The sequence below is a fragment of the Solea senegalensis genome, linkage group LG20 (genome assembly GCF_019176455.1).
Source record: "Solea senegalensis isolate Sse05_10M linkage group LG20, IFAPA_SoseM_1, whole genome shotgun sequence".
NCBI classification, from domain to species: Eukaryota; Metazoa; Chordata; class Actinopteri; order Pleuronectiformes; family Soleidae; genus Solea; species Solea senegalensis.
Genome location: NC_058039.1, coordinates 13,173,407 through 13,198,101, shown reverse-complemented (window position 1 = coordinate 13,198,101; position 24,695 = coordinate 13,173,407). Strand labels below are relative to the sequence as shown.

Here is a 24,695-nt window from a genome sequence, read left to right as displayed (position 1 = left end):
TGCCCGTCCATCTGTGTGTGTGTGTGTTTTTATGTGGCTCTGAGGGCATGACTCTTATTTCTGTCCGTAAGGACCTGATTGGATCTCGCTAACATAATTTCTCTAATCATTTAATTTGATTCGTCCAACCAGACTTTCCTCCATCTTTGACCCGTGTATGCAAATGTGTGACTGACTAAGAAAGTGAATGGTTGTTATGTGTATGATCTAAATATGTTTCCGTGTGTGTGTGTGAGCCCCTCCACTCTCAGGTCCTGTATTGCTTCAGCTGTTGTGAATTAGAAAGGCATGTCCTGGCTCAGCCCTGCTTTCTCACTCTCTGGCTTTTCTCAGTTCAGCCGATTCCAAAATTACGGCTCTGACGCGAATTTTAGGACAAACAGTTTTAAAGATGGACATTTATATCATTCACTCACTCTCAAGTGGGTCAAACTAAGGAATGATGATAAGGTGGACCCAAAGATACTGTATATACAGTTTGTCAGTATGAAATAGTTTGAAAAAGACAAATAATAAAGTTTAGCACTGTTACTTATCTTCGAGTTACTGTCCTGGCTGACAAGAGAAATTAGATTTTTTGAATAACAGAGGAGGAAAACACAATTTCATTATCATAAATAAACTTCATTTGTAAAGTCATTTTTGGAAACAAATCCCATTACAGAAAAAACAAAACAAAAAACATAGAAAGCTTAGAAATCTGATCTATACCATCTAATACCATCTATGATGAATAATAAAAAGTAAGTTTCCCCTAAAATTTATTATGATTATGACTGTATTACATATACTCGTCTAATATCATTTTGTAACGTAATTTGAGAGCAGAAACACTGGAGGAGGCTGGTGGTAGTGGAGATTTATGTGTGTGGTGTTGTTGCTGTGGAGGTGTGAGTGAGTGAGAGTGAGTGAGTGAGGTGACCTCTCAGCAGGCAGCCTCACAGGTGTTGTTTTGTGAGTGGGAGCGAGTGAGAGAGGAGGTCAGAGGGAAGAGGAGAGAAAAAGAGAGAGAGGCTACGTGGTCTATTTTTACTGCACACCGAAACTCCCCGAATGGTGTAAATCGCCGCGAAGAATTGACCTCCAAAGTGGTTATAATGTGGAAAGTTAATCACACACACATGGATGTGAAACTCCCATCTGTAGCATCAACCGCACACACACAAAGTTGGTTTCATATCTTAGTGAGGACACATCGTAGACATAATGCATTCCCTAACCCCTTAACGTAATCTTAACCATCCCAACTAAGTGCCTAACCCTGACCCCTAAACCAGGTCTTAACCCTGAAAAACAATGTCCAAACCTGTCTTTGTGAAGACATTTTTTCTGTGCATCACAAATTTATGGCACTTTTTCATTATATAGTTCTAGCACGGTTCGGCTCTTTTTTTGCTTTTCCATTAGTGATAGTACCTGGTACCTGGTGGGTTTTTTTTTAGTACTGGCTCTGGTTCCAAGTGAGCTGAGCTGATACTAAAATGTGACCGCCACTGTCTGGTCAGGGAGTTCAGCGGTATTTCAGTTCAATGACTTCAGGAACTACTGAACGATTCTGTGAACAAATCTTTTTATTCTAATGATTCAGTTACACAGAAAACAACTGCTTTGCATGTTTGTGTCAGTTCTATGAAGTAATAGAAAAACAACGTGCCTGATACCAAACCATGCAGAACCGAGTCATGCTAGAACAGGTATAATGGAAAAGCGCCATTCGAGGACTTTTTCTGGGTTAAGACCTGGTTTAAGGGTTAGGGTTAGGCCCTTAGTTGTGATGGTTAAGGGTAGGGAAAGGGTCAAGGGAATAACCGTAAACCACTAAGATATAAAACCAAATTTGTGTGGGTGTACATATGTACATATTGTATATATATGTATATATGTATATATGTGTATATATATACATATATGTGTATATATATATATATACATACATACATACATATATATGTACATGTATGTATATATATGTGTGTATATATATATGTATAGAGAGATAGAGAGAATAAATTACCATTAAATTGAACAGCTTACCAATTTCCGCCCACCTGCGCACGCACACACACACACACACACACACACACACACACACACACACACACTCGGCAAATCAGCCCCAAAATCTGCAAAGTCTGAAACTGCCATTATGACAGTCAGTGGTGTGTAGAGGTGATTGACAGGTGTGTTTATTGAAGTTACTGAGCATGAGTGTTTGAGGTGTGTGTGTGTGTGTGTGTGTGTGCGCGCGTGTGTGCGCACGTGTCCAGGTCTCTTTGTGTTCATCTTTCTGTCTGAGAAAGGTTGAGAACAATGAAAGCTAACACACACACACACATTTTTGTGCAGCTATCTTAGCGAGGACACAGTCGTGGATCTTCAGTAGGTCATGGTGTCAGTTTTGTAAATTATGTTCCCATTTAAAGGAAAATAGACGATGAAACATGGCGTATGAGCTCATGAGTCTCACTCACAGCCAGTATGGTAGTTGTGTTTTTGCAGGTGATGTATGTGAACTTCCAGATGCAGAAAAACAACACGGCACCGGTCAAATCGCAAATCTTGAGGCTTTGAAACAGGAAGTTAGATTTATGGTAGACGTCACGACCGGTTGCCACTTGGTCTCAACCCATAAACAGCACTTTAGCGGTGTGACAGAAAGTGGGGATGTGTCCAGAATGTCCTCACAAGCACACACACACACACATGCACACAGGCAGGTGAAATGCTAAGCTAGTTAATATAAAACTCCCCCCGAGGCGTCTTTCACAGAGAGAAAACGAAGGCAGATAAATCTTTCCTGCTGCTGCCAGGTTACCACCACAGAGGGATAGAGAGACTGAAAAACACTTAAATGACAGTTGTTTTGTTTTTTTTTAACTGTGGGATTAAAGATTTACTTGGTATGGAGGGAGGGAAGAAAAGGAGAAGTTTTATTTTCCTGGTGGCAGGTGTTTCCCCCCATGAGCAAACAAATGACCCAGAAAAAGTCAGCGATCAGCGCTTCACTCCCTCCACCTGTGTTTGTGTTTATGTCATTTAGTCGCACTAAGTGGTTCCAAGCCTCCAGACACAGACAAAAGGGCGGCGTGAACCTTTAACTCAGGTGACAGCACAACAGCATTGTGTGCGAACAACAGTCCATTTAGTGATCAAGGTGCAACAAAAGCCTCTTTCACAGAAGTTAGTTAGGGATTTATGAAGCTGCTAAGAAAATAAGAGCAGGGTTCCCACAGACAGTCATCAGTCAGTCCTGTGGTGTCTGTCTTTCTTTATTTCACCTGTAAGTGAATTGTGACTCTATGAAACATGATGCAGCTTATTAACTAATGTTACTGCGGTCACGATTTTGTCATTTCTATTCAGGCCCGTCTTTCTGATGAAATAAAAAAATCTTATAGACTCTCTAGAATCCTCATTTTGAAGCTTTAACATTTGTGATCTGACTGGTGTGAACTCATATGTGTGCTGTGCTTTAGGGTTTATTTCCCTTTAAAAGTAAAAGATCCTTCACAAATATAGCATCATGTTCTATGAAAAAAGACCTGAAACTAGTGATCGGGGCCATTAACTCCTCAGGACAAATGTTTACAAACCTTGAGGGTCTAAGTATCCGCTTCCACCTCGTCTTCCATTCAATCAAGAGTTCTTCTTGCAACCAGCACTTTAGCCTTCTCTTAATTTGAGGGCTTAGGTTTAGGTCCGTTGCAAACATTCATACACATATTTACAAGCTAACAGCTGGCAGATGAATGCCTTGGAAATGACGCAGGGACTTGCATCACTGCTAAAAATAAAGAAGACAAATGGAGAAGTCATTTGCAAAATTACCTTGGTCTTACAGTGCATTTCCACCAATATTGATCGGAGCAGAAAACTATCAAAGCTATTCCGATGAAACCACATCCTCACTGGTCAAAAAGTTTAGTGTGACCAGTGGGAATGGGTTAAAAGTGAAGTCCTGCACTGCAGGGTGACACCCCTCGAGGGTAAATAAAACCCCCTAATCCTCTTGTCCCTTCACTCCCTTCATTCCCCTCTGTCCTCCTTTTCTCGTCACTTCACTGACAATTAAAGCAGCCGTGACGGCTGAGGAATGAATGAAATTCAAAATGGAAGTGTGTGTGTGTGTGTGGGGGGTCACGGGCAGAGGACCTGCAGAGGAATCTTTAATTTGATAATGTGTGGGCGATCACTCTGGCCCCTGTCGATATTCTGTGAGGCAGAAGAAGGGAGTAGAGTCATGAGAGAGAGTAGAGTTAATGAATTAGGTTTAATCTGATTAAACGTCCCTCATCATCCCTTGTGTCTCAGCCACAGACAGACTGATGGTAAAAGACACAAGGAACTGAAGCCTTGCTGTTTATCTGTCGTGAATATACGTGTGCTTGTGTGTGGTAACATTTCAAGTGCAATACAACTGAAAAATGTGCAATATCTCCCATATAAAAGCCATATTTGATCATATTTGTTTGGACAGCTTTTGCATTTTATTTCTTCAGCTTATTCCTCCTTGTTTAGCTCTTGAATCTTGAAGAATCTAATATATTTATACTCCCATGTCTCCCAGTTGCCAGCCCACTTGTGCGAATGCTTGGATTTAAATCTGTGAAGTTGGGGTTAGCCGTGGGTCACGTGAGAGTTTTGTGCATGTATGTATGCATGTGTGTGAGTGTGTGTGGGTGTGTGTAGCAAAGCAGTGACAAACCCCTTTTGTTTCTATAAAGACGTTTGCCTCAGACACGGCAATGACAGCTGCACTGCAACTGACACACAGGGGCGGGGAGGGGGGGGTGATGTGAAGGGAGAGGAGAGGAGGGTGGGCAGTCCAAAAGAAAGAGAGGAGTATTTAGCATATTTGACATGCAGGCCACGGGGCTGCACTGTGCAACAGTTGGGAACGAGACAGAGAGACAGAGAGAGAGAGAGAACCGCTCATGTGAGTGTTGGAAATGTGTTTCAAGGCAAAGGAATAAGCACGGAGGAGAAAAAGAGAAGGCGTGCTTCGGTCCAGATCAGCAGAAGCTGTGCCAGTGTGAGACTGCTTTAAACAAACAGAGCGGCGGAGAAAGGAGGGCAGGAGAGAGAACACTGAGGAGGAGGAGGAGGAGGAGTAAGAACACCACAAGTGGCTCTGAGAAGTCTCTAACTTTGGATAATAAGACAAAAACAAAGTGGCTCAAAGTTCCCTGCCCTTGCGCTGGGCTTGTGGGTTGCCATGTCTGCTGGTATCCTCCCTTCTCACTGAGTGTGTGGTTGTTCAGAGAGTGTGTGTGTGTGTGGCATCTTGAAGGAAAACACCGCCCTCGCCCCCCCGGTGCTGTTTTTTTTTGTTGTTGCAATGCCCTTTTTTCCTCTTGGCCCCTCTCCCTTCTCCTAGTGTCACACATACTCACTCACTCACACACACACACACACACACACACACACACACACACACACACACACACACACACACACACACACACAGCCGGATTGGGTTTCAGTGAAGGCGCAGACGGGAATGCACAAGTGGAGTCTGTGAATATCACAGACTTTAATGTGTGTCTACATCTTTTCCATATTTATTCTTTAACACCATCAGCCTATTTTGCTGCCACCAGCTCCTCATCTGCTGGACGTCTGGAAAACTTTGAACAAAGGAGGAAATAACGGAGTGAAAAAACAACAACAGCAAAACAGCAGACTGGACTCACTTCCTCGTCTGACTGCAGCCTGGACTGTTGCTTTGGGCAGAGAAAACACAGACAGCTCATCACTGATAAGCTTCTTTCTCTCCTGTGTGTGAGCAGTCGCTCCCCCTCTTTACCTCTCTCCCGTTCTTTGACTCTGTATTATTTCGCTCTTGGAGGGCTGTGTTATTGTGCTCTGCAGGGGAGGCCGTTTGCTCACGGAGAATTCAGAGTGGGCTTACAAAGATGTGGTAAATGTCGATAGTCCTGAACATGCCAAATCTGGCAACGGTGGCAGGGGAGGGGGAGTCATTCAGATTCTGAATATCATCCAGCCTCATGCCTGAAGTAAACCCCCATCTGGCTTTCATTACAGCAAACTGAAGTATTTAAATTCATTCCTCTTTGAAATTTCCCTCCTTTATTTATTTGGAAATGCTTCAGTAGCAGAATGTTGTTTGCTGCTCAGCTGGGGATAATCAGCTGTATCTAGGAATGCAGCTGATGTTTTTAGTTCAGAGTAAAAATCATCATCCTGTACAACTCCTTTCTCTGAAGCTCCACGCCCCCTCTTAGCACCCTGCCTTTCTCTCTCTCGCTCTCTGTCTCGTGTCTTTTTTTTCTTCTTTTCTTTTCTGCGGGAGAGAGGAAACCAGCATGATTGGAGCACTTCCTGTGTTTTAATACCAGTGCAGGAAACAGAACAAACGGAGCTGAATTCAAACACAAACAGTGAGAGAGCAGAGAGGGAGGGAGGGAGAGAGAGAGAGAGAGAGAGTGTGAGTGTGTGTGCAGAGGGAGAGAGAGAGAGAGAAGGGGCATGTGAGTGAGAGAGGGAGAGATGAGGGGGGAGCAGCAAGAGAGCGAGAGTGAGAGGAAAAGAGAGAGATTTTTTTAGCAGCTGCAAACCATTTCAGCTGTGTAGGGGCCTGAGAACAGAGACAGGGAGTGAAAGAGAAGAGAAGAGAGAGCAAAAAGCTCGGTAGCCCCGCACTACTCAAAGAAAGGAGAGAAAGAAGAGGAACTGGGATTGCGTGGCACTTTGTTTCCTTCTCAGTACGGAGCCAGGAGCAGGAGAGGGAAGACGGCATAGGGAGAGCGAATGGGCAGGGAGCGTGTCCTGGGATTGTCTGCCGGCAAAGACGCCGCCTGCAAAGCAAAGCAAAGCTGGGGCTGGAGCTGCGAGGGCTGTCTGGGTCTTCGCCCTCTGGATACGGTCCCACGACTCTCTGCCGTGCCCTGCTTTGCCCTGCTCGCCTGCCTGCTCGTCTGGCTGGTCCAGGATTCAACCCCCAGCCCCCTCCCCGTCGCTTCTCTATCCACCCCCAGATGCCCTCTTTTACTCCTGCCTCACCCCCTCCAGGATCCTGCCTGCTTTCAATCTTCTGTACCACCTCCCTCTCCCCTGGAGCCGAGGATGAGAGGGGAAGCAAAGCGAGATAAAAGCAAAGAATTGAAACATTGACTTGAGAGATTTCTTCATTGACGAATTTCTTCACACTAAAGCAGACCCCCTTTTGTTCTGGATTTAGCTTTTTCTTTAAATACTGGACTGCTGCATGGATGATGGAGTGCCTTTCACCACTGATGACAGTTATGATGATGATAAGGTTTCTTAGAGAAAATGAGGATTTGTCCTGCAGGCACAAAGCCCAGATTCTTTGTGATGGAAGCAGAGAACAGTGAAAGTCAATATATGGACTGCTTGAACACTAACCCGGACCATAGAGTGGCTTAGTACACATAATTATATTTTTGTATTTTTTCTTTATTTTGTCTCTTTTTTGCCTCAAATAACTCAATTTTTTTGGATTGTCATTGGGTTTTTTTCCCTGCAAGAGACGAAAGAAGATGACGGTGAAATAATTCCATGGAGTATTGCACTCTCCTATTCATTGCACCCCACGCAGCCTTTCTTTTATATAACAGAGAGTGGGTTTTCTCACCTTAAAAGGAGACTTTAACACTTCTGCCTGCCTCTCACCAAGCCTGTTGAAGTTGTCGATAGCCCATTCTGCCTTTTCCTGTTGTGCCACAAAGAGGACACCAGAGAGGAAAGAGGCAGGAGCAAAGAAGAAAGGTCAAGGAAAGAGTTGCCGTGTATGAGCGTGGAGGAGAAGCGGTGGTGGTGCTCTGTGTTTCTGACAGCAAGACAAATGGATGTTATCTACGTGGTATTCACCTCACCTTAGACTTTGAACTTTCATGGAGGGGAAATGATAACCGTTTCTTTCCCTTCCTCGCTCTGTACATCCACCTCTCCCTCATTCCAAACAGCCTTTCAAACAAACAGAGCTGGTGATTATTATGGTGCCGAGGAGGAGGAGGGCTGTCTCTGTCGCTCCCTCACTGATGCCGCGCGGCATCTCAGAAAGACCAAGGAAATACACAAGTGTTGAAGTGACATAGACAAGAACATATGAACACACCAGTGGAATGATAATGTGGATGATAATTTTATTTTTTTTAGAATGTGATTCCTGAAGGATTTATTATATGCAGCCAAATGGACTGTGTGATTTTGTGGATTATTGGACTGAGGACATTTGAAAGTGAAGGAATTCATTTTCCACAAAGACCTTTTGTCTATGTAATTCTTTCTAAGTGCCCTGCCACACCTGCACCTTGAACCACAGCCACAACAGGGTCGTTGTGTCGGCCCAGGAGAAGAAAAAACAGAAAGAATGGGGAAACCGCTGAGTCGCCCTGATTGCCTGAGGCAGAATCCTCGCTGCCTTGGAAAAGGAGATGAGGATGAAGCATACATTGAGGATTGCTACGTCCCACAGAGATCTATATATGATACAATGCGCATCAATGAACAGATTGACCAAGGGGCCAAACTTTGTCAACCTTCCAGGAGTACTTTAGGTTCTGGAGGGGAAGTGAGAGGAGAGGGGAGCACACTCTCCAGTAATGGCACCATTGGGGCAGATATTGGTGGTGTTTTTGTCTCCAGGAATGTGGATAATCCTGGAGGAGTGAAGAAACTGGATGAGAGGGTGATCTTTGATGCCTTAAAACTAACTGGTGATCTTCAGATTATGTCACCGCCTGTTGGTCTTGTAGGTTCAGGTCTGCCTATTGCTCCATCCTCATCTGCCTCCGGTGGCGTGGCTGCAGTGGCCAAGAGGCGGCATCAAGGTGGTGATAAGAAGGACAATCCAAACCGCCGCTCTTGGAAAGCCTTTATGCCCCCAAGTTTTCCAGAGTTTGCAGAGAGATTTGAGATTTCCTCAGCTGAAGGAGCAGAGAAGCGTACGTCTGGAGCAGGGATTCCTCTTTCTCCTCTACAGCCCATTCCTTCTCATCAACCCCCACCCACCCCCTCCTCATCCACTCCTACCTTACCTCCGTATACACCTTCCCCTCTGTCATCCACTCCCCACACTCCCACTGTCTCCTCCTCACCATCATTGACACCCACAGTTAGTCCCATGCCTCCTCTTCTCCAGCATCCTCTCAGCAGACAAAAGCAGGTTCATCCTTTGTTGCAGAAACAACATAAACAGTCTCGCATGGTGCCATCTCCTTCTAAAGAACAGTTACCCGCTATTATTAGCCATAACCAGTCATTAAACACACCTGAGCAGAGCCCCAGCATATCCAGACAGGTAGGGAGAAAAGCACAGGAGCACAACCGGACGACTAGCTCCTCTAAACTTGTAATTAGGCAAATCCCAGAGGAGCTTGCCGAGTCAGTAAAGACCTCAGATTCAGAAAGGGATTCACCTATTTTGGACCAGGACCAAGCCGACAGTGCCCCTCTTATCCCACCAAAACCAGTTTTCTGTCCACCTACCAAAGCCCGTACATGGCCCCGCGGTCTGACAACAGGAAAAAAATCCCAGGTGGGGCTGAGACACAACTTCCCCATGCTCCCTCCTTTGCCTCCTTTATTAGCTGAGGATGGCAATACAGATGAAGAATCACTTTATCTTCTAGATCCCCCATCTCCATTCCTAAAGGAGGAGGAGGAAGAGTTAGTCTATGGAGGTTTACCTCTCTCCCCCTGCATTAGTCAGGAGGGAGGTGAAGAGGGGCTTCTTGGCTGGGCCCAAGGTGGGGAGCTCATGCACCGCACTGCCTCTGAGCTCAAATTTGAGGAGGATGAGCGCAGAATTCTTGAAGAGCTCGAGGATCTCGAGAATGACGATCAGGAGGAGTGCAAGGAGATTATTGAGAGAGAGGAGGCATGGAAAAAAGAGAGGCATAAAGCAGAGGAGGAGAGAGCTCAGAGGGAGGAAAAGGAGTGGGAGGCAGTTCTTAAATTAGATAACAGGGAGATTGTTGACCAGTCCTGGGATAGGCAAATACTGGAATCAGAGGGATGGGATTTAACAGGCTCTTCTGCACATTGGCCTGTATTGACTCCACCTTCAGGGTTCGGAGGCCCTGGGGCCCCCAGTCCATCACCTTGCCCGAGTTCAGAGGCTGAATCAGATGACCTCTTCCTAGAGCTTGAGAGGCAATGTCTAGAAGAAGACGGAGAGGAAGGAGTGGAAATGAGTGTCGACCCTGAGCCTCCTGATCCTTACTCACTTCCTTGTTTAGAGGAAGAGGAGATGGAGGAGGAAGCAGAGACTATATGGGTAGATCATGAAGGAACTCTTCCCCTTGATGAATTTAACTCCATAGAGCCTCAGACAGGTGACTTTCAGAACATTACAAAAAACTCTGGTTTACTTCAATCTCAGCACACGAAGGAGTTGAGAAACTTTGACTTGATGCGAGCGCAGGACTGTGAAAAGGAACACGGTTTCATTGATGATGAGTGTGACCTTGACCGCAATGAGGATAAGACAGATTTTGAGGAAGAGACAAGTTATCCAACAGACTCGGCTCTTGGTCAACAAGTGGAGTCAGACTCCAGTGGTGTGAACACATCCCAACCGGACAGAACCTGTATCTGTGATGTCACTCAGGCAGACTGTGAACAAGGGATACCTGTCCAGACAGAAACAGAGCCAGATAGTGGGGCTTCATCAGATTGTGATGAGGAGGAATGTGAAGAGAGAACCTCCTCTCCATCTTTTAGCCCTCTGAACCCTTATGCTGAGGAGATGGAACAAGTGGAGGAGGAGGAGGCTGAACAAAATGAAGCAGAACTGAACGGGGAAGAGGAGTTAGAAACAGAGTGGGACGTGTATGACCAATCTGAGCCAAGTTTGGAAAGCAGCGAGGGAGTGCTCATGGATCACTCCCTGGAGTCTCTGCACACTGAAAAAGAAACTGACAATGAATGTACACAGGATGTTGACTTTCATACTTCCTTTGAACGTCAAGAAGATCCAGTCCCTTCAGAGATTAGTGAGCCTGCCATCACAATAAGTTGTCACACGGAAGGGACTTCCTTTTCATCAGAATCTCAGAACTTTGATGTCCCCACTGATGTAGTCTCAGAACTGGACATGTCTGGAAAAGAACCAGATTTGTTAACCACAATAGAAGGGAATGCTAGCACCCCCAAATCAGACTTATGTCCTTCACCACACTCAGGCTCAGCCCTCCACTCCACTTTACCACAGTCACCTTCTAAATCAAGCTCTTGTGGTGCAAGCCTGGATAGTAAAGACTCGGGGGCCTTTGTGATATCAGATAGTTTTGTTTATCTGGCTGTTTCTGCCCCTCCACTGTACCCCAATGACTGCCCCCCTTCTCCACTTGAGGACTCCATTGCCCCTAGTCCTGTCCCCAAACCTCCATGCTTCACAGCCCCGGGGGAGGACGATGATGATGACGAGGAGGGCTTCCTCCTATCTGACAGCTTTGTTTACATGGCAGCACCTGAAAGGCCCCAACCTGGGCCCTCAGATGTGGGCTCAGCCTGTGAGGATACTCAGGAGCTGGACTTGGACTCGTACTCTGAGGGAACCCAGTCTGGGGTGGATGGGGTAGAGTTTTTCCTTGGCTCCATGGCCGGTGATAGTGACTGGGAGTCAGAGGGCTCTATTCAGGACTTTCCTTCACTCGATTACATTGACCAGGCCTGTGATCCACTTGAGCCAGGCCTGCTTCAGAGCCTTTTTACACAGACAGAGGCGAACCAGATGCAGGAGTACAGATCCCAGGATGATGTGCCTCATATAACTTGGCACACAGAATCAGGACCAAGCTCTAAAACAGAGAACCACTCTGAGGATTTATTACACTTTTGCAACGACTACACACAGATGGAGGTATGCACAAAATTTAAAATCTGTTTGTTTGCAGTAGTTTTATGAGCTGATGTGTTTCAGAAGATCAACATCACACTTTAGTAAATTGAGGTCAACAGTTTATAGAATTGTGTTGTAATAATGTGACACGGAAAAAGAAAGAGCTTGGAAAATGCATCTGGCAAGGGGGTTTTACTGATGATTGTTTCATGTACACAGTTATTGTTAAGGAGAAGCAGAGAGCGTGAGAGACAGTTTTTGAATTGAGGTATTCATGTGGTGCCAAGTACAGTGAGGTGATTAAATTTGAACCGCAGAGACTCTGGTTTATGAATCTATTTAGTCTAATGAAAGAAGATTGTCAGGTGGGGAGTAAAAGCTGAACAAGAAAATGTGTTGCCAATCTGGCAAAGTCAAGACAAAAGTGTGGAAAACTAATTGGGCCACGGAGCCAAGCGTTTAGTGTAACTGATGTAGACATAGCATGGAAAATGTATGTGGGAGTGGTGGTGGAGTTATGTAGGCGCCATAATTAGCCAGTTGTGCTTCAGTCGTGGGGCTTTAAATGATGTGCAGTATGATGCACAAAGAGAGAGGGGGGGGAGAAAGAGAGAGAGAGTGAGAGGCCTGGCTGCTTGTGGGAAATGACCCTCAGGGTCACTCTGTGTGTGTGTGTGTTTGGGTGGGTGGGGGTTCAGTGCTAATGTGCATGCACATATTTGAGTGTGATCACATGTTTATTTGTGTGGAGCTGAAAGTCTGTGCCTGCGATCTACTTATAATCTTAATCTCAAGTGCAAAACATTTATGGGAACGTTTATGGGAAGTGCATGCTGCTGCTGCTGTTGTTGTGTTTACAGGGTCGACTCAGGCATACCTAAAGTCCGACCCGTGGGCCCACCATGGCCCTCAGTCAGATTTTGTACGGCCCACAGCTTCAGTTTTATAATGTATTATTTATGGCCAGGGACAGACTGGGACAGACAATCGTCCCCGGTCATGTGTCATCCACATTAGCTCAGATCCACCCATTCACCTCTTATGTTATTATGATATCTGACTCAGCCACACGGTTGTTGTAGTGGTTAGCACTCTTGCCTTTGCAGAAGGTTCGGGTCCTCTTGCTCGGAACAAGAGCCGTTCTGCATGGAGTTTTTAGTGTGCATGGGTTTTCTCTGGGTTCTCCGTTTGCCTCCAACAGTCCATAGGCAAATTGGACACTCTAAATTGACCATAGGTGTGAGAGTGAAAGGTTGTTTGTTCTAAATTGACCTTTCCAGGTCGCCCTATGTCATCTGAGATTGGCACAACACCCCCCCGCCACCCTTATGTGGAGGATAAAGTGGTAGAAGATGGAGGATGATGGATGATATCTGACTCCGGATGTGAAAGAAAGGCAGAATGTTTTCATTTGTTCACTCCTGCCTGGCTTAGATTTGGTTACATTGCCATTTAAAAATGATAATTGTTACAAGGAAAATAAGGGACCATTGACCCCCGGGAATCTTCACATTCAAATGATCAAATCTGGCCCTTGTTAGGAAGTTAGGACACCCCCACTGTATACGGAGGCCAGAAAGTCAGGTTTCCTTACAAAGTCGTGGTCGTTCCAGCTATGTACACACAAAAAAAGGAGGATCAGGAGGATAAGTTATGGAGAACTTAAGTTTTCCCTCTTATGTTAAATGTTGTTATTAGGTAGAAAATGAGTTTGTGTGTGAAGCCAGAGTTCTGTGGAGTTTTTACTGCCTTGGGTGGATTTTCAGTTCCTGAGAATTCTCACGCACCTGATCCTGTTCATGATGTAGACTGATGTTCGTGTTTCTTTTATTACATTATAGTTAGCATCAGGAAAGACGTTTCCTGGACTCACTTCTCTATCACATCACATTTACTCTACCCTGTGTGGGTAGAGTAACAAACTATGCGTGTGTGTGTGTGTAACTGATTTAATGTGTTTCTGTGTTATCAGTCCACGTCTGTTTGTTCTCTCTGCGGTCGCAGCCTCTCTGGCTTCAGTTTAATGTAATCAGTTGTCATGTTTTCTCAGCCTCAATTGGAGCAGAAGAGAGTTACAGCTTTGCAGAGCGTTGTGGTGCACAGAGTCTGTGACAATGGCAAAAAACACTTCTACGTAAGGAAAAGGGCAAAAAAATAGGATTTTGTTTGATTTTTCGAGCACTTTGTTCTCGTTAGATTCTTATTTTGCAGGTGAAACACAGTAGAAACTGTGGATATAGAGAAAAATACTTAAAGTGGTTTTTGTTTGTTGATTTGGAAATGTAACTTTCCAGTTTTTGTTCAAATTTCTAAAAGATGACACATGCACTTTTGCTGCATGATGAAATCCCTCTTACTTCTCTGTGCCCTCCCTTGAACTCAGTCTCTTCTTCTCTCCTCCTCCCCCACTCCTCCATGCTTGGCTGGTTTTGTTGCTGTGATAAGGAGGTGAGGGGGTAAATACTCTGGCTCTGCCAACATGGCTACACAAACAGTGTGTGAAGTTGTCCGGGGCATATAAACTTAGATGTCAGATAAGAAAGTGCCGGAGCTAACACCAGACTTAAGTTGCCTGTTGACTTGGCTGTTTTGTTTTTGTCTGCCCTCTGTCCTTGTCTGTCTGCTTTATTTCATATTCCTCCATAGTATTACTATAGTTTTTGTCAATCAGGTGCTCAAAATTTTGTTGATAGAGGTCTTGAAAACACTTAGTAGATTGAATAAAAATAAAAAGAGCCCTAGTATCAGCAGGTTACTCCATTCAAAGTCAGTTTAATCGCATTCCTTCTTCAGTCTGACGATCTTCCGCCGATCATCTTGATTATGGCAGTAGATGATGTCCCGATCCACTCATTTTAGACCATTTATGAATTATGAAGCTGTGAACAACACATTTGTGCTGAGTCATCTCCAGAAAGAAGGAAACTGAACTCGGCTAAAATGCTTGTGCAGATTTTTATTTACATTTTTACAGTCTGTGCATAGTGAAGCATGCAATATATAATATATAAGATTTTTGGATTGTATCAAATAATCAGATTCATCTGATTTTACATTGTTATCTGTGCGATATCTGATGCAGTTATTTTGACCAATATCGGACCGATACCGATACTGATTCCCATCATCCCATAATCATGGCTGAATGTACTGAGTTGCTGCCATGTGATTGGCTGATGTAGTAGCATAGGTGTACCTAATAAAGTGGCCATTTACCACTTTGTAACAATGACTAGCCATTTTTAAAAACACAATGCACCTAAGTATTCTGCTGAGTCATGCCTCACATAATATCAAAATATTGTTGCTTAGTTCCAGACTTCCTCCAATATCCGTTCCTACTACTAAGTGTCATATGGGTTCATCCCTAGTAATAATGTACTTAAACACGGCTGTAAGGTGCTGGAAAAGCTTGAAAATGTACCTTGAAAGTGCTTGAATTGAACCTCAGTAAACGCGTATGAACCCTCCACATCTGACGTGACTGTATTTCCTTCGTTCTGTTTGTTTGTCGCCTTTGTGGCTTTCACTCCGCTTCAATCATTCTATTCTATTGTGAAACAAAAACAAAGCAATTTTTATGTTAAGTTGCTGAATAATTAGTAATTAACTTAAGGGGGGGAGATGTGATAAAAAACGGGGGAGGACAGACAGTGACGGGATCCAGGAAAGACAAAGAAGCAGACGCAGAAAGAGTTGTGACGGGCGACGGGAAGCTGGAATTGAAGGGGCTATTGTTTTCACGGGGAGCACCTTTTTAGCTCGACATGGGGCTTCGGTGGGAAGATAAGAGAGCGGCGCTGGCAGGAACACACACAAACAGAAGGTCTTTGGATTAATATGGGGCTGTGTGTGTGTGTGTGTGTGTGTGTGTGTGTTTGTGTACGTGTCCCACAGACAGACAGACAGACAGACAGACAGACAGACAGATGGACGAGCTTTGCCTGCTGTTTGAAGGAACGTTCAGCACAGACTGACCAGTGGCTGTTCACACACAGATTGAGAAGCAGCCAGATCTGAAATAGCTTCTTCCATAAATTGTACATTTTTAGTGGTTCATACTTTTTTTGGGGTGTAAATGAAGAATAATTTGGACTAATTTATCTGCAAGAAGCAACTGAAAACTCCAACAAATGTCGACATTTGGGATTAGGATTCTCTCAAACTGTTTCTGCTGCACGGATTTGATGCCTTTATCTAAGAACTAAAAGTATAATTCAGGGTTTTTGTACGGATGTTTGAAGTCTTTGAAAATGCTTCCATTTTTAATGTTATGTTTTCAAGTTTTGAAAAGTGAATTTGGGACAAGATGGTGGAAACATCAGCCGTATTATTTCATAACCAAATAGCCAATTCATTGAATAGTTTTCCTATTATATTTTGGATGAATAGGACCTTGCCCGTATGTTTGATCATGGCAGGATTTTGCCTGTTTGTAGGATAATATCACCTCTTTTATCGTCATAAAAAACAACCTGGAAAGTGCTTGAATTTGACCTCGGGCGAGATGTGTGAATGCAGAGAAATAATCTAACTGTGTGTTTGTGAAATCATTTTAACATTTTAGTCTTAAATTATTTTTAAATACATGACGGAGTAAGTGGAACAAATGGGCTTGAAACAGACGAGGCATTGAAAGGATGGAGAGAGAGGGAGAGAAGAACAGAGAGGTTGCATCTATGGCTCATACATGTGTGTTTTTGATTGATGTGATAATTCTGGTTCTGAACAAACGCCTTCGGGATGAACCTGTGAAAGACAGAGGAGGAGGAGGAGGAGATGTTCAGGAACACAGGGGAAAAAAAAGCATGACAGCAAAGGCAGGGAAACATCGCCCACAGCATATGAATGAAGTTGCTCCCAACAAAAAATATTTTAACAGTTATTTTTAATTGAGTTAAGCAGCTAGACTCAGACGCTAAGACATAATAATATTAAATAAAAAGGTAAACTGAGACTGGTAGAGAAAATAGTGTAAATCAATAATTCCAGTAACAACAACAGCAGAGAAACAGACAAAGATATACTTCTCTCCTTAAGAAACAAAAGAAAAATGCTTTTGAGCACAACCTAAAAGCAATCTGATTTTTTTTTTCATTTTCACCAACTATATAAACACACCTGAGCAAAACATGTTTAAACTTGGATTGAATTTGTGAAATTTGGAACAAAAATCTAGGAAAAAACGCTGTATTTTCTGACTTCTGCACAATTATCGCGAACGCTGACACGACAACACAATAAGAGGACAAAAAAAAAACACGTTTTGTAAAGCCTGAAGACGTGACCTACAGTATAAACACACACACCCAGGATGTCCATATTAGGAGTTGTGTATTATTCCCCACGGCAATTTATCAGGGGTGCACCTGCAGCACAGATTTGTGCCGCGTAAGGGTTAAACATTGTTTGTATTATTTTTAGTACAACCAAGTCATCACATTTTAGAATATACTATAGATGGGTAAAAGTAAAAAGGAGTAGATCAAATATTAGATTTGAATGACTTTGCGTGTTGATGAATCTCTCCCCACATGGTTGAGCTGTCTAAATAAAAGAAAAAAGAGACATATCATATATTACTCTGTCTTTGTTTGTCTCACAGGGAGTTGATTAGCGGCAACAGAACTCACATGAAAATGATTCAGAGAGATAGTTTGAAGTTAAAGGAGAGTAAAGTGTGAGCAGGGTTTTGTTTTGAATGCAAACCACATTTGAATGATATTTGTATTTGCTTTGTCGATGTTCAAATGAGGGCACGGGTTATTTTAACCCCTTTAACGCCTGTGCTGTTCGACTCTGCTCAGTCTGTGGTTCAGAGCCAAACCTTTTCCTGACACACACAAAAAATAAAAAAAATATAAAGTTTTTCATTTTGCAAACAGATCCGGTCAGTTTCCTTCCTCTCCTCATTCCTCGTTCCAAATGAAAGAGAAAGGAGGAAGGACGAGGGTTGAAAGACAGGAAGAGGGTGAGAGACACAGGAGGGGGAGGCAGGAAGAGGAGGAGAGAGGAGTGAGGGAGGAGGTGAAGAAAAAGTCAGTGGGACAGGGCCACACTTTACTCATTTATTCACCACAGAAATCCCATTAGTTTTAAATAGAAACTCACTCTCTCCAATCTGTTCATTTGAATTATTTAAAGTACAATTATTCTACACAACAAAAAATCTGTTTGTATTTCTATAGCCTCTGTGTTTTGATGAATTTGTGTTTTTATTACTAAGGCGTGATAATGAAACTTTAATGTTCTTTTGTTGTTGTTTCACATTCATTTGTTAAACTTTTTATTTGCCTTCATATTTTGATATTCTCTATATTTGCTCTATATAGAGCAACTTTCTTGAAGTAGACAATATATATATATATATATATATATATATATATATATATATATATATATATATATATATATTCAGCTTCTGGAATGTCAATATTTTCTGGTCTCTCTGAAAACAAATCATTGAAGCTGAGTGATTTTGGTTTGTGTGGCCAAAACATGACATTTGTGGGGACACCGATCAACATTTTTCAACATTTTCTGACATTTTACGAAAGAAAATAATCAGTCAGTCATTCATTGAAGGAGCGGGCCCAAACTGATGTCTGATAAACCGTCTGTCGTCTCGTCTTTTAACAGCATTTAGTCCACATCATCATCTCTTTCTTCAGCTTGAGTCAGATCTACTTTCATCCCCATATTTTCTTAAATGTTCCGTCCACACACTGAGATAGAGAAGGAAGAGACGCTGATGATGGAAGAGAAGCAGAGGCAGCGAAATGACAGACAGGAGGTAGAGAGGACAAGTCGACAAAGGACGACAAATGAGAGGGGTGGTTAGAGCACCAGCGTTACCTGCTGCTGCTGCTGCTGCTGGCTGCTGCTGCTGCTGCTGCTGCTGCAGTGAAGAATGACAAGTATGTGGGACATTTTCCAGAGCTGTGGTTTAGTGGCTTCAACCACTCAGAGCTGCTGAGAGCGAGAGAGCAGAGAGAGGGAAAACACAAAGAGAGTGATGGACAGAAGGAGAGGAGAGACGAGAAGAGGAGGGAGAGTGACATTTTAATGCACACAACCTATAATAGTTTTATATACTGGGTGTGTGTTCACTTTCACTGTTTTTTTTCCTTTGCTGTTCCCTCTCCATCTCTGACACACACACAAACACACACCAGGCACAGGGTGGAGTGGGTCATGGATACAGTCATTGTTGTTCTGGCCGACAGACTTCCTGTTCCAAGCAGCTCTGACGCCCCTTAACCGCAACACAGCTGTGTCCAAACTGGACAAGAACACACACACACACACACTCAGAAACACACTCGGCTTTTACGTCCATTCATTTAAACGGCCTAAACAAAGCATTATCTCAAACCTTAACCACAGCCACAATTAATTTCTTTGTTCTAAAGTAAATCAGTTCCTCAGAGAATGAGGTTCTGCCTCATTAGGACTAGGTTTTGGTCCCCATGAGGACTGCTGTTCCTGACAAGATCAGTGTTAGTGCCAGAAAAAGGTCCCTATAGACGCAACAAAGAGCACAAACATAAACACAGACGGCTCATTCATATTTAATCCGCAGAGATTCTCACCTGTTGAACACTTTCTCACACACTCTTCCCACAGATTATTAAACACATTACCAATTTTTCCACTATTGTGTCGCAAATGTTGTTGTTTCTGTAAAAGAGAATGCACGTTCATGTGTGTCTCTGTCCTCGATCGTGACTTAGTCCAGGTCACCACAGAAGAATAAAAAGAAAGAAGATTTTTTTAAAAAAAAGAGCCCTTTATTCTTTTTTGTTCACATTTTTGTTGTTAGTGATAGAATTCAACATTATTATTTGAATATTTGACACCCTACACCCAGTCTATTCAAATGGCAGCCCATGGAGTTGCACGTGAGATGACAAAACACGTTTATTTTCTTATTTAAAATAGTTGCAGCTAATACTGTGCACAGGTATGACCAAAATCATTTCAACGCTAGTTCTTTTACGATATTTTTTATGCACTTTTTAAACATGTCCTCACCTGCTGCTTAGTGGCTGCAGAAAATGTCTGGCCCAGCTAGATTGACAGAGAACTGAGTTTGTAATTGAATGGTCCTGCCCTAGACTGTTGAATCTTCTTTTTTGGGGGGTTTGCATCGAGTATTTTACTGAAACCCAAACCCTAATTTCTCACATTCACCCTCTCATTCACTCGGGTGTGCATTCATCAGTATGTGTGTATACACTGTATGTGTGTAAGTCTACAGTACTTCTTCTTCTTCTCTTTGTGTGGTCTTATGGGCTTTGGCTGCCGCAGCAGAACAAACCACCAGCTCTAATTCTCCCTCCGTGGGTCTGCTCTGAATGTCGAGTCTCGTCAAGCGGTTTCATGTCAGTGCGACCCCACAATCGCAGCCACCGACTCAACGTTTGATGGGATTGTGTCCCAGAATTGACCAAAATGAGAAGAAAAAAATCAGAGAAGAATGCGTCTGTGTTGGTTTACAGTTTTCCCACTGGTCAGAGAATCAGTGGAAAACCCTTAAATTGACAAAGTTGTTTTGTGGATTTGGGGGAAATTGTGTGATTTAAAGCGGTTCACAGGAATGTAGCATGACTTTGACTTTATTTTGTTTTATTATATTTATTAGCTGAAGGTTTTTGGTTTGTTTTGTGTTCTCACTGAGAACAATGTCAGCGTGAAAAAAAGCAAACTTTGTTTATTGCTTCACAAAAACAACATTTAACAGTCCAGACTTGAGCAGCATGAAATGGCTCAGCGATTATAAAATGTTTTTCTTTGAAAAAATGTGTCATTTGTTAAGTTAGGCCTTTTAAAATGTGATTTTACTGTTGTCTTTGATTGTTCCCAGTCGTCTCCATGTATCCCTTAACTCATCATTTGATCTAAAATAGTCAAAAAAACAAGATGCAGATCACACGTTGTTATGAAGTGAAAGAGGAGAACAGCTGCTCATGATGAAGCCAGTTAATGTCACAGATTTGCTCAATAAATAACATTAATGACTTACTGGTTGTGAATGAGGTTGTTGCAGGTTACTTTGTAGGCATCTTTTAAATTGAATGAGTGGAAATAGGATTTTTGGCCTCTGCTGTTACTCCAATGACCCAAATATGAGTCTGGACTGAGGTTTAAATCACAATATTTGCTGACACTGAGGTGAATCCACTGTTGCTTGATCTTAATTTGGTCACAGAAGTGAAGTCTGGTCGCGTTTAGTGTCGGATGACTGACTCTGTTGTCATCATAAGATGGCTCCAGCTCTCCGCTGTGTGCGCACGGGGGTCTTTGTGAGGACCAGAAAACCTATATACCTAAGGAAGTGAGGACATTTTGGCTGGTCCTCACATTCTGACACCCAGGTTAAGACCTGGTTTTAGGGTTAGAATTGAGTTTAGGTCAGGGTAAGAGACTAGAGAATGCATTATGTCTATCAGTGTCCTCACTATGAATGCTATGAAAACGAGTGTGTGTGTGTGTGTCTGTCTGTGTCTGTCAGTCTGTCTGTCTGATGTCGACTCAGCCTTTTCCAGCCCCCCCATTACTCGTCTAACCCACTAATCCCCATAACCCCATATCTCCTCCCCTCCCTGTCTCCCACTTCTCTGTTATCTCTTCACATCCCTGTGTCTGTCTGTCTGGATGTGGGACCAGTTCACCTCTGTTTTTCATGTCATGCAGATTAAATGTATGGTTTATTTCTTCTTCTTCTGAAGTCTTTCACAGTTACTATGGAATAAAACAACCTAAAACGTCCAAATGTACAAAATCACTGCAATTGAAAACTACACTTGATCCACTTTGTGGGTAACGCACACTGACTGCACACACCCTGTGGTAAAGAAAAACTGCCAGACTTTTGCAGCATTGCTTGAAAAGTTTGATGAAAGACAATTGAGTTTACATCTGGGAGCTTTATGTGGATTAATGATGGACTGAGTCAGTCAAACGTTATCAGTTAATGACCTCCCTCTCTCTGTCCTGCTTTAATTTAACCTTGCAGGCCGTGGAGCGAGAGCAGGTGGACCGCATTCAGCCCAAGCTGCAGCACGTCAACGCCGTGGGTCAGGGTTTGATCCAGAGCGCCGCCAAACACACCGACACGCAGGCGCTGGAGCACGACCTGGAGACGACCAACCTCCAGTGGAACTCACTCAACAAGCGGGTACTGAGCAACACACGCGTGTCACACACGTATGATACTGATTATAGACTCGTAGTCTCGCAGCTTCAAACTTCCAGCTGATTGGTCGTTCAACACCGACATATGTATGTATAATAATTTTCTTTGCAGAGGGAATGGAATAAAAACTTTAATTGTTCATTAAATTCTCTAATCAAACAGCCACAGTTAATTGCTTCAGGTGCGATTTAACATAAACAGTAATTATGTCTCTGTTCAAGTGAATTATTTTTACTCATCAAAAATGAAAAGTCCAATTTAAATTGGCCTATATTATAATTCAAGGTCATCTCTGCTTATAGTTGCCATGTTAGAAATCAGCATTTTCTACTTCTTATTTGCTCATTCGTGGATATTGTGACATTTATTGTGACAAAATCAAGATAATTAACAACAAACTGTTTCCGCCCGTGTTCCAGGTGGCAGAGCGGATCGCTCAGCTGCAGGAGGCCCTGTTGCACTGTGGGAAATTTCAGGACGCTCTGGAGCCTCTGCTCAGTTGGCTGAGCGACACGGAGGAGCTGGTGGCCAATCAGAAGCCTCCGTCAGCAGAATACCGTGTCGTCAAAGCCCAGATCCAAGAGCAAAAGGTACGACAGGGTACAAGAGGTGCAAGATAAAATACACCAGGGTATTTTCAGCTTCTGAAATGTGAATATTTCCTGTTTTTTTGGCTCTATTTAACAAAGAAATCATTAAAACTGAATAATTTTGGTATGTGGACAAAACAAATTTGACAACATCACTATTTCCAGGTTTGAGAAACACTGATTAACATTGTCTGGCATTTTACAGACCAAACAAGTGCTCGATTAATTGTGATTATGAAAATAATCATGTGTTGCAGCCCTGAAATACAATATAATATATTTTAAGATCTTACAGAACAGCATTGAAAGTGTCTTTCTCTTTCTTTTCACTCACTCACGTCACATTCTTGTTTCTCAGGCTCAGATTTTCCACTTTGCATCAATCGTCCTCATTAGCTTAAATTAAAGTTTTCACTTTATTTATTTCTTCTGCAAACAAAAAGGTCTTCTATTTATCAGACGGCATGGATGAATATGTTGTTGATATTCACATGTCCTTTGTGACCTTTAAACACAAAACAAAACACATTTGTGATGACAAACGTGTGCATGCACACACACACACTCAGTTAATGATCTGTCTGCTTGGCATCTAAACCGCCCCAGTTGACCGTCTGCCAGTCAGACTGGCATAGAAACAGACAGATACACACACACGCACACACACACGCACTTCCTGTGTTTGTCCACATTAGAGCGCTCTGGTCCTGAGCAGCCATCAATCACACGTGTTTACACCCGTGTTGTCGCCTTGCGGCTGAAAAAGAGAGTAAACTGTGTACAAGTCCAGATCTAATCAGGAAGGAAGTTTGTTTACGTCGGTAAATCTTTGAATAAGAAGACACTCGGATGTGGATGATGCCTTTGAATAAGTGACACCTGAATTTAATCAGATGTACTAAGAATAACTCCTAATTTAAATAGACAGTTTAACATGTATCTGTTCACCTGAGTCATTTGAGCAGAAAACCTTGTAGAGAAAACTTGATTTTCAAAAGAAAACAATGTGATTTCGTTTTGTTACAAGAGTCAAAGTAGATTATAGAACATAATGAATGGTTTTTTATAGCATATTTATTCAGACAGTGTTTTTCTTAGGTGGAGTTAGCTAAACTTATTCAGTCTAATACAGCAGCTCTGCAATAAATATTAAGTTTATGAAGGTTTTATTTGTCCGTGATTGTTTTCAAGAGGTGTTGATTTAATTTTGTTTTCATTAGTGAGGCTACACTTTGCTTTCCTGTTAAAATATTAACAACAAAACCTCTGTGGTGATGAAAAATACTCCTTTTTTTTGCTTTCACTGTCTCAGTTAACTGTCTTTGTTTGTTTCTCCAGCTCCTCCAGAGATTGTTGGACGACCGGCGGCCGACGGTGGAGATGATCCGCGCTGAAGGAGAACGAATCGCGGTCACGGCCGACTCTCAGGACCGAGACAAGATCCAGACTCAGCTCCAGAGTCTGGCTGAGAGGTGGACCGAGCTGCTGGACAAGGCCAGCGCCAGGTCAGACTCACATCTGTATTATATTGTATACTTATTAATTGAAAACTGTGCTAGAAGGGAATGACAAAACTATTTCAATGTAAGAGATTGTTTAAAGCAAAGACTGATGATTTTATTTTGTAATGTTTTGTAATGTTTTACTTATTAGCTGTTTTCTGTGTTATGTTCTTTACCAATTTAGACAATCAAATTCATTCATATTGGAAGCAACTTATGTTTCAAGTACTCAACTTTGTATTTTTATTTAGTTATGACATTTTTAAATATATGAAGACGGAGAATATTGACCAGAAGCATGACTCATGATATTCCAAATCAAATTGAGATCACGTCATCACGTTTTCTCCATATATTATTCAGCCCATTCCATGTATTTTACACCTTTATAAACCATTTTCAAAATCTCCCTCTCTGTCTGTCCGTCCGTCTCAAACACACATGCAATTCATTTTATTAATTTATTAAATTCTTCAATAGATAATCATACGGAACATTCAATTTTCAGAAAGACTCGGCAGCTGTTTGACACGAAATCTGGTTCATTTCATGCAATAAAACCCCAGCGAAAGCAATCA

The 24,695-nt window shown here is 42.7% G+C and overlaps 1 protein-coding gene across 18 annotated transcripts in view; it reads left to right on the top strand.

The window, feature by feature from the left end:
* macf1a (microtubule actin crosslinking factor 1a) overlaps positions 1-24,695 on the top strand; it is a 200,950-nt gene that overhangs the window by 147,026 nt on the left and 29,229 nt on the right. For all 18 annotated transcript variants that reach the window (XM_044052296.1, XM_044052300.1, XM_044052307.1 and 15 more), the window contains 3 exons: positions 21,846-22,007; positions 22,445-22,615; positions 23,954-24,120. In XM_044052296.1, the coding sequence (XP_043908231.1) occupies positions 21,846-22,007; positions 22,445-22,615; positions 23,954-24,120 (500 nt within the window). The remainder of the gene's footprint in view (positions 1-21,845; positions 22,008-22,444; positions 22,616-23,953; positions 24,121-24,695) is intronic.